Source organism: Cygnus olor, chromosome 3, assembly GCF_009769625.2.
Source record: "Cygnus olor isolate bCygOlo1 chromosome 3, bCygOlo1.pri.v2, whole genome shotgun sequence".
NCBI classification, from domain to species: domain Eukaryota; kingdom Metazoa; phylum Chordata; class Aves; order Anseriformes; family Anatidae; genus Cygnus; species Cygnus olor.
In genome coordinates this window covers 12,062,162-12,073,005 of record NC_049171.1, presented here as the reverse complement: position 1 = coordinate 12,073,005, position 10,844 = coordinate 12,062,162, and the positions used below count along the sequence as shown (strand labels likewise).

The window sequence follows — 10,844 nt, the reverse complement described above, 5'->3', positions numbered from 1 at the left end:
TTTACTGAGGAGTTGCTATTCAGTAAATAATTCTGGAAACTGTAGAGCTGTTCTTTCAATAATCTTAATGGTTCCTGTATCATCCAAAAACAAAAAAAAAAGAATTATGCCTAGTGGCAGAACTCTAAATTGATTGTTTCTGAACAGCTCCCATTAATTGCAAATTCATGGAGAGAGGAGAACAGGAGAGAAGGAAAGTTAATTCGTGGCAGTCTGAAAAATCTCCCTCTACCCCCCCCAATAAATATATATTTTTTAAAAGTAAGACTCAATCTTATTTTAACTACTGAAGCATAGTCGGGGGGTGGGGGAGTGGGGTGGGTTGGGAAGCCCACAACCTAGAAAAGTTACTATGAGTTAATATATTATTTCTTAAAACTATGCCACTTTGCTCCTCTATATTGAAGGACTCCCATCATTTTGTTAATATAATGAATACCTGCAAACTTAGTCTGTGCAAGAATTGGAATTAAGAATATAAAATTATGAAGACATAATTTGCTAGTTTTCATAAGCACATGTCCTAAGACACACAAGCTAGTCCCTATAAAATTTAGGGATCAATACCTTTTCCTGCTCAGAAAATAAACTGAAAAAAGTTCTTCATTTTCAAAATTATGAAAATTCAGGATTATGAAAGAAGTAATAGTTTTACATGTTCAGCTGCTGTGGTTCCACTGTAAATAAACAAACAATGTTTTACTGCATGTATTAGCACACGTTCAAGAAATAAAGCAGAGCTAAGTAGAAACTCAAATTTTAAACTCAAGGCCAGTTTGAAGACTGCAGAGACACTAAATCATTGTCACAAGTATTAGTTCCCTTTGTTTATTAAAATAGTACTCCACAGTTATACAAAATACATGTCATATCCCCCTTTCTCCCACCTTCTCTCCTTCCCCCAAGGAAAGAAAAACTAATAGTTGTTCGTTAAAATAAAATCCTGAATGCTCAGTTGATATCATGAAAATTGTTCTTGTCTTTGGGCTATAAGAAAGAACATATACAAGTAGTTCTGAGATTAAAAAAATAAAAAACAGGAACTACTTATTTTCCTGAGCGTATTTAACAAGAGAGCTTCTTATCCAGCAACAGGCAGTAGCAACTGGAATTTACAAGCATCAGTGTACATTTACCCTCAATATTGTGCCATATTCATACACTTTATACTCAATGATCCTCTTCTTCTTCATTCCTAGTATGGAAATTCAACTTTGTTTGGCCTCTTTCAGGGTCTTGCATTCGGAGGATTCGAATACGAGAACTCGTAGGCAGAGAACTAAAAATAAAGTATGCATCATTTAAATAGTGCATCTTCTCCACAAATTTTATTGTTTCCATTTGATTCTTTCCATTACATATTGGCCTTAAAATTACTGCATCTATTTTCTTGGACCCTTTTAAAACAGTAGCATGGGGTGAAGATCTGACTTCACTGAACCGATACTGGAGCAAGACTCGAATAAAAGCTTCAGGTGACAGATCTTCAATGACATATCTCAATACTTTGATTTCTAACAATTAGACTACCTTAGTTACAGAAAAGGTACTTTTTAAGAAAAACTCCAATTTAAGTAACAATTAAATATGGTTCTTATTTGCCTTACAGATCCTGAAGTGGCACACACTTTATACATGTATAATTACTCTCATCATACTAAGAATGAAGTTACTAAACATACACACTGGCTTCTCCAGTGATAGCTCCTACTACTTTATTGAATAGTTTGAGAAATTCCCTCAAAGCATTTCCATTAAGTAACTGAATACCCCCCTACCCCCTCCACCCCTCCCCCAGGTATTAGGAAGGCAAGATAATTACAGTAAATTAACCTCATTTTGAAGATTGCTTAAGATCTCTGTATATTTAGCAGGAAAAAAAATGTGATAAGAATTATCCTCTGCAGGCTTCACTGATTACTTCTGGCTAGCAGAGAAGAATTGTATGCATAAGGTTAGACAGTGACTGTCCCCTTAACTGGGCATAGCTTTACCACAGAATTACATGGAGGACTGTTGTTTGTTTGTTTGTTTTAAAAAGATCTGGGTGCTACAAAAAAAAAAAAAAGCAAGCTATCAGCTTCTAGATTTAAAAAAGTCAACTCAAATAATATAAGCCTATTAAAAGTACAGTAATATTAATAGGAAAATTAGAAAAACACAAAACATTCTACCAGTTTTCTGAGGGGAGACCAGGAGCCCACCTGGCTCCATACAAGGAAACATTTCAAAAAGCTCCTCTACTTTAGATAAAATGATTCAAGTTTCACTGAACTACCATATTACATATGGAAAAGTGAAACATTCTCCTAAATTCCTAAAAACATCAGCAATGAACTGCTTAATTGTTAATGTTCTACCACTGAAAATCACAAAAACTCTTCTCCTCAGATTTCCTTCTTCTAAGTGATACTCCTTGCAATACAACTTCCATGTCCTACTTCTACTAGGAGATACAACACAACATTATTACCTCATGCTTTGTGGGGTGAGCAAAATGAACTGCCGATGATGCTGAGAGTCAGCCACCTTCAGAATCATATCCATTGCAATTCTTCTGTTAACCATGTCCTAAAGACAAAATATTTATCAGATAGTGATACTGGCTGTATACTTCACTGACTTCTTATTGCACAGATTAAGACAACTACCTAGTAATAAATAAGTTAGAAAGTATCTTAATAGTAAGACCTACCTGAATTAATACATATACAGTAAAGCTCAGCTAAACAAAAACAACACCGGAGAAACACTAGGGTTAAATTCTAAAAGCTATGAACTGAAGTTTGGGAAATCTTTAAACTTTATTTTTTAATATACACGCAAAATAGAAGACTTCTATCAGAACAATCACACTCCTACTCACATTATTTTTCTACCAGCTTTTATATACACGTGTAATACTTCTTTATTGGTATGCTAAGAGGAGCTTTATTTTAGTTGAATAACATTTCTTATAAATTCCTGCCTCAAAATTATCTGAAAGGATTTAAGGGCTGCATGGAACCTAAGTTACTATGTAGCCTGATTTTTTATTTATTTATTATTTCTAACAACTCCCTTGTGTAGGCTTACTGAAAAAGATGTATAATGTGAGGATATGATGAGCAGGGGTTAAACAATGCTCTGCTTCCACACTGTGTCACACATGAATTTAGCTATCTCCCTTACAAAAAGGCCGATGGGGTCCTCTTGTGGTGGGTCTCCAGGATTACAGCAACAGTGACTACAGATGGAATGCAGAAACACATTATGGTGTGCTTACTGGCACAGCAGTAGAAAGACAGGTGTTGAGGAATTACTTATGGAATAACAGACATTAAAGTTCTCTGCAGGGCTACAGTTCTGACTACCCATCTGTTTTCTGGACAGATGAGTAAACTTCAGTACAACTAATTCGTAAGATAAGACCTAAGCTTTTCAAGTTTGCTTGTGGAATCAATGATTATGTCGTTGGTTCTACAACAGGGAAACTTCAGTCATTTAACACACACACAGACAAACACACTGAAATATGTCTGCTTGACCACCTTAAGCGCATATGCTCCTTCCTGATATTCTTTACGTATAAAGTACACCACCTTTTTTCCCTTCTAGGTCTGAAAAAGATGTATATATACATATTTATATTTTTATTATATATATATATATATATATATATATATATATATATATATGGTGTATATAAATATCTTTATATCAGTCTCAAAACTGGTAGAAGCCAAGGCATGTTGATAAGCCAAGGATGGTCACAGCAACATACAGAGGCAACCTGTGACAAAAACAGTAACTGCCGGGGGAAGTAAAAAGCTTTATTTTATGATTTTTCTGCTGAACTGAGATTTAAGCCTGCAGAGTAACATGATATTCCTAGTTCTCAGAGCCAATTTTAAAACATTAAGCTTCAAAAAAAGTCATTAAGCTTAGTAAACAAGACCCCTAATGAGCACTTCTGTTTAATATCATTTACTGTTACCTATAGTATTTTAAAAGTTCTAACCAACCACAGGTCACAACTCAACTATTTTGCTAATTTATACAAATCAGAATAGCAAATGTAGTTTAAACTATACCATGTAGACATCAAATTCATCCAAGCATCTGAAAGGAGATTCAGTAATGGACCACAGAGAAAGAATGAAACAAACTGTTGAGAAGGAACGTTCACCTCCTGATAAAGATCTCACATCGTTAAGGGCAGCTTTGTCTTCCTCTCCAGGCTGAACCTTGAAATAAAAATATTACAATACTTTTTAAACTTGAAGACTTCCTAAAAGAAAAGTTATTGTAACCGCAAACATGTTACATATGAACAGAGAGAGATCACTTGAGGAGCAGCTTATGTACTTCACTGCCACTCTAGAAAGAATCCAGAACGAAATGGCTCCTAGCCATTTTAAAACACATTTCTGGGATCACTGCAACTTTCTCCACCATAGTAAGATGCACTGAACAGATTAAATAGATGACTCTGCCAATGTTTTCTTATTCAATTCTCTATTTTAATACCTATTAAACAGATTAAATAACTGTCAACAAATATAATTATATCACAGTAAAATCCAATGGCTACCAGCTGTAATAGAAAAGCAGGTAATTGATTCACAACAGTAGCTTAAAGAAGGAAGTTTCTTTACCAGAACAAGTGAATTGTAAACAGTCATTCCCTTCCGCTAATTATGATGACACCTTGTGGCACTCTCCATTCAGGATTAAACTTAAGTATTTTCTTGTCTTGTTAATTATGTTACTTTTAATGAACTAAGAAGGAAAATAAAGATTTTTTTTCATATTTTTTTAAATCTTCCTTGACTATATTTAGATCTCATGCATGATAAACATGAAATATGAGTCACAAAAACATAAAAAGATAAAGACAGGCAATAAACTGAATCCATAAAATATGAAGTTGAATTTTTTGGGTATCTATCCTTCACCTGCTTAATGAAGAGAGTGTCAACAAGTATTTGTGTCATCACTACACATTTTCCTCCTCAAATCCTAAAAGCGAAGTCTCCCACAGAAAAAATAAATAAATACTCTCTAAGACTTTCTGGGATGCATGTTAAAAGATGCAAACTTACAGAATACACAGAGAAAACATAACATTGAAGCCATCAACCATTTAAAGGCAATAAGACATTACACAATCATAAAAAGTAAATCTTCCTTTTATTCCACGTTATCTAGCAACATCCCCATTTAAGACAATGATACAGTTTGGCTTTATTCTTGCTTGTTTTCAACAGTGTGCTACAATTTAGCATATCACTTTTTGGAGAGGGGAGAACAATTTATTCTATTCTTTGCAATACATGCTCTAGCAGCTGACATTAAAAGCAAACAAAAAAAACAACACTATTTTAACACACGTTATCATGCTTCAAATAATATCAAATAACTTACTGTTATTGAAAGTGTCTCATTCTTGTGGTCGAAAAGTATTTTTCCACAGCAAGCTCGAATGCGTAATAAGTAGTCGAAGTACAGTTTGCATCGTAAAGAAAGGAGCCTTAAATCAGTTAAATCATGCAAACAAACATTAGCTCACCAAGTCTTAAGACATTTGAAAAAGTGACAGCAAATGTTTTAATCAACGGTTTCACATCATCATCTCAAATACTAAACCCTACTCCATTAATAGCATTTTCCCCAAATCCATTATATTCTCAAGCAGTTAACATCGGAGAGAAATTACAGACACTACGTAACAAGTGTAGAAATCCAGAAGTACAGAGTTTATATTTTCTGTAAACTTAATCCCTGCTTCAATCAACCAGAAGCTTTTGACATGCTTCTTTCACAACTTCACCATGAAATAACCAGACTTCACTACTATTTCCCTATCCAGTGTTAGTACTGCATAGTTAGCATAGTGAAGAATTTACAAGGACTCTGCTAGACTCCAAGAATTAAACATTGCTGATTCCCTCTGCACTCCCTTCCTTCCTCAATTCTAGTACATAGGTCTCCAGCAGACAATACAACACTGTTCCTCCAAGAATTTACTATGGTTCTTTAGTACACATTAGAGTGGGACCATTCTATGGTTCCATGATTCATATTCAAATACTAAGAACAATACTCAGTTTGACACTTATAGGCCCCAAAAGGCAAGTATCAGATTCCGCGGGTACAAATTTATCAACTGGCATTTCTATACTTCCAATGCAAAAGATAGGATTCTTTTGATCATTACTATCTCTCATGATTGTACTGGCAATCCCATCCAAATCCCAGACTGAAAAGTACAAAGAGCAGAACCAACAAAGATACCCCTCAATTTCTGCTGAAAAAAAATAAATAAAAATAAACAAGAAAGGATTGCATTGCATTTTTGGAAAAGACAAAAAATTCAGTCCTTTTGAAAAGAAGCCACCAAGAAGTCATCATGGTACAGGATAGTAAGGGACTGCAGCAAGAAAGAAGTGGTGCATTCCCAGTACAGACACTTTGTCAGAGAGAAAGCCATCAAATCGCAGGTCCTGAATAAAAGTCTTGAAAGATTTTTCAGCTTAGGGCAGAGAAAGAGTGGCTGGCCCACAATGAAGTTATGGGAGCATACCACTGATAACTAGACTTAATGAAAATGAATGATAGGCTGGATTATTTCAATGTTAGCATATTGCTGATATTTTACTGTCCAAAACCAGTACTGAAACAGAACTGTCTTGGATTGAGTGAGCATAGCTGAGGCCTTTGGTGTGAAGAAAAATATTTGCAGCCTCAACTGATTATGTTGTTTTCCAGCTGTCAGTCCAGGCAGACTCTAAATTGTCAGACATAATAATATTGGTACTGGGCGCAAGATGAGGTTAAAAAACTATGCAAGGCAAAAGTAAGGCAAAGGACTAGTAGCTGTGCTGACACAATCACTAGAACTTGGTGGAGATTCATCAGCTGTGCACTGCCTTACCTCAGAAATATTATGGGACCTGAAATAAAAAAAAGTATAATTTTTGTCCCTGTTCTGTCCAATATCAGGTAATCTGTATGATCTGTCAAGTGTGTCAGAGCACTCACTCACAGCTTCCTCAAACTGCCTGATACCTGCTGGCTTATTTAAAGCAAATATCTCTACTTTCAAGAATGTAGAAGAAAAATCGAAAAAAGTACTGTCAAAATGAATCTCATGCATACTTAACCATGTGTGACAAATATCAGTCAGCCTCATACTTGAAAATTTCCAATGATAAGGATCTATAACTTTAGCATTAACATTTAGGCTCTGAAACAGGTTTAACTCTAAGACCATCATGAATACCATCTTTAAAATACCTAATTCTCATGGGTTTGCTCTGTAATTTACTCTCTGGAGTACAGGCAAAATTTACGTATTACCAGTTTATTTTGTTGGCCATAGAATACAATCTCAGACACCACTGAACCACACACCTCTGCCAGCAAGTCAAAAGAAAACATTTTTGCAGCTCTTCAGCTCTTCATTCGAATTATAATAAAATATAATTTTATGTGTGGAATAGTTGTTTGTTTATTTTCTAAAGATATTATTGAAGAAATACATACCTACATACTAATCATCTGAAAACTGAAATTACAGCATAATTAACCTACCTTAAGAACTGTCGATATATTCTGAATCTTTGTGTCATTATTTCTTCCAGCAGCATAATAAATCTCTTTAAGTTCTTTACTTTAATGTTTGCATCCTCGTATCTTTCCTTTGCATCAAGAAATTGCCTGTTTTAATTAACAGAAAGTCTAGCATTAGCATGCATTACATTAAAACCAAGCAATTGCTGAAAAACAATTTAATAACCAAAACATTCACACAAAAAATGTTTTGTGAGGCTCTCAGTTAAAGCTAAAAGCACTTCAGCATGTTAGGAAAGCCATCTTTCATGAATGAAAACAAGTCAAATTATTACATTTTACCTCTATTTGTTTTCCTTTTAAATGGAAGCTCTCGCACTAAGGAGAAATAATGATTAGGTGCCCCATATCCAAGAGGAATGATTTCTTGAAATTGTTTTCTTGAAATGCAGTCAAAACCTCAAGTAACTGCCTAAATTCTACATTAGCTACTCAAACTAGAAGCATGCTTAATGCTCAGTGCATCCCAGAGCAACAGTGAGCTTTGTTCACACCACCTAGTCATAGCTGGGGTACCTCTAAATACTAAAAGAGCAAGTATCTGATTATTAGTAACTTCAGAGTATCAACCCTGTGTAAGATCACTACAGGGGCAGTTCAACTCTCCTAAGACCATTCAGTACTGATTGACTGTACAATCATTACCGCACATTTGTAAGTCTTCATACATCACTTAAGTATTAAAACGCATAAACTCAGTGTAAGAAAACTGTTGTTTCCCCAGTCTTTTCCATCTTACCTGAACTAGACAGACATTAAAGATGACTTACTGTATTATTTCTTCTCTGTTCCCATGGTGATTTTTTTCTGAATTTATCCTCTCTCTTAAGCGATTCATTTCTGCATCCAGACTCTTAACAGTTCTGCTGACTTCTATGCGCTCTGCGTAGATTTGTCTAGCCTGTGCAGTTTTTTCCTACAGTAATGTTTGAAATTCAATTGTTACTTGGTTTAAAAAGTCTGTTAGTCTTTGCAACAAATATTTTGTCCTATGGAAAAAAAACAAGGCCTCTAAGAAAAAGCAAGTTTTCGTATTGTTCTTTGTGTACAGTTATTACAGCAAAATTACTGTTATCGTCAACAATTTTACTATAAATGTTCATATGTAGGTAGTTACTTCAGTGCTAAGAACTGTACCCATCTGAGAATTTTTCATACGTTCACAGTTCTTGATCTAATACATCTAAATGAGGAACTAAATGCACCCTATTTCAACAGGGCTTAATCTTCCAGAAGTCTTCAGGAATGTGACTGTAGAGCTCGTCAGTAAAGCCAGATTAGTGAAGTATGCAAAAGATTAGGCATGTGATCCGTACAAGAGAAAGAGCTAGCATCCAAAAAGCAAAACAATACTATTCAATTTAACTTAAAATATGTATTTTAGGATTAAAACATTCTAATATTTGCATTGCATAAATGTAGAAAAATGAGTCCCAGATGGATAACCATTAACTCACCTATCAAGACTGAGATGGTGCTCTGCCAGACAAAGAGATCTTGATTAATTTATACAAAGTGAATTTTACTTGATTTAGATATGAACAGCTTGGAATACAGCTAAGAAAATACTCAATTTAACTGAGCATTAACATGGTTTGTATGTTGTACAAGAAGAATGATTTATTACCAAATTTTCGAAGGATCCTGACCATAAAACTTCCATTAAAAATAAACAAACCTACCTCTAATTCTTTTTCTTTGGCAGCTAGTAATTCCTTATGTTTTTTTATGCAAGCCAAATGTTCGTTCTTTCTGTCTTCATAGTGCTGCCAACGACGTTTTCTGTTTTCCACCTCCGAGTCCGCTTTGTTTAATTCATCCTATTTTTGAATAACTCCAGATGTGAAAAGTGAACTGTATGGGGTAGATTCCTAAGCATCTCTCAAATATGTACACACCCTCCACAGGTGATCATGCTGTTTTGTTTTCTATTTTATTTTTTGTCACAATAGTTAAATATAACTAATGTAACTAATATATTTTTCAGTTGCCTTCCTTAACTATTTCCTTCCCCTTTCTGTTTGCTCTTGCTTTCTTAATTCTAGCTGACTAAATATCAATACACAATTTATGTGAGGCATACAAGAGATTCCTATAGTGATAATTCTGACTTTTTCCTCATTCCATACAAGTTTCCTCATTCTACAACTTTAGAATACTGTTTATATGCTGGACTCTATTTTCATTTTCAAACCATTAATTCTTGAAAGCATAAGATTATCAGGATTCTATTTGCCAATACCAAAATTTTGCATTTACCTTCAATTTGCTACTTATCTCAAGCTTTCTTAATTCTCTGTGATTTCCAGGTCTCTTCTGTAACCTTGAATAATCAAAACCATATAATGGTACCTTCTGTGATTATGTAACTTCACAGAGTTACAACCATTCCATACAGAACTACAAAATCTATTTTGAAAACTGGCCTATTTTGCATATTCTTAGCCAGGCCTTAGCAAAAACAAACAAATAAGCCAAAACAACAGATATGATGCACTTAAAGGAGAAATTCAATTAAACTATTTTTCCTTCCTTTTCAATTCCTGACTAAAACCACTTGAAAACAAAATAACCTATCTTTAAACCTGAAATATTATAGCAACAATACTTAACAATCAACATTATCTTCAAAATACTGCCAAGCTTATTTCTTGACATACTTTGGAGGGAACGCCCTATTTCTATTTTCATAGGTAGCTCTTAACTGTATTAGGAACAAACATATTCTTTTCTCCTGCCTCCGTTTAACCTCATTCCTGTTGCCACACAAAGGGAACAAAAAATACAATATGGAGTTATCGGTACCTTAATTGGACCAGCAATTTCTTCTACTTGATGAATTTTTTCTTTTATTTCTTCAAATCTTTTTTCAGCCTCCTGGAGAACATTGTTCAGTTCTTCCATTCTTCTGCTTTGCTCCTGCATTTCTTTTTTTGCAGATTCCATCTTTTTTTTATTTTCTTCAGCCACATCTTCCTGTCAAAATATTTTAAAATGAAGAGCAAAAGGAGTACATACATTTGCACATTACTCTACATGATTTTCATTTTATTATCATTACCAGGGTATACGCAATACTCTAAGCTCTCTAATAAGAATAAAAACAGCCCAATGTAATTGCCACGAAGGCTCAAAAGAACAGACTGATGAATTCTCTTGGAGGCCACTAAATCAAATAGCAAAGGAAAATGTAGAACCTCTTTATCTGACTGAAAATTAAGGTGACTTAA

General features: G+C 34.4%; 1 protein-coding gene across 6 annotated transcripts in view; it reads right to left on the bottom strand.

Annotated features, from left to right (window-relative positions):
- Positions 1 to 812: 812 nt before the first annotated feature.
- SMC6 (structural maintenance of chromosomes 6) overlaps positions 813 to 10,844 on the bottom strand; it is a 32,711-nt gene continuing 22,679 nt past the window's right edge. For 5 of the 6 annotated variants that reach the window (XM_040550984.1, XM_040550985.1, XM_040550986.1 and 2 more), the window contains 8 exons: positions 10,420 to 10,590; positions 9,297 to 9,434; positions 8,385 to 8,530; positions 7,576 to 7,701; positions 5,407 to 5,512; positions 4,074 to 4,226; positions 2,474 to 2,571; positions 813 to 1,279 (listed from right to left, as the gene is read on the bottom strand). In XM_040550984.1, the coding sequence (XP_040406918.1) occupies positions 1,171 to 1,279; positions 2,474 to 2,571; positions 4,074 to 4,226; positions 5,407 to 5,512; positions 7,576 to 7,701; positions 8,385 to 8,530; positions 9,297 to 9,434; positions 10,420 to 10,590 (1,047 nt within the window). In that variant the 3' untranslated portion in view covers positions 813 to 1,170. Of the gene's footprint in view, positions 1,280 to 2,473; positions 2,572 to 4,073; positions 4,227 to 5,406; positions 6,936 to 7,575; positions 7,702 to 8,384; positions 8,531 to 9,296; positions 9,435 to 10,419; positions 10,591 to 10,844 lie in introns of those variants that run through there. The other variant, XR_005818075.1, reaches the window with a different exon arrangement.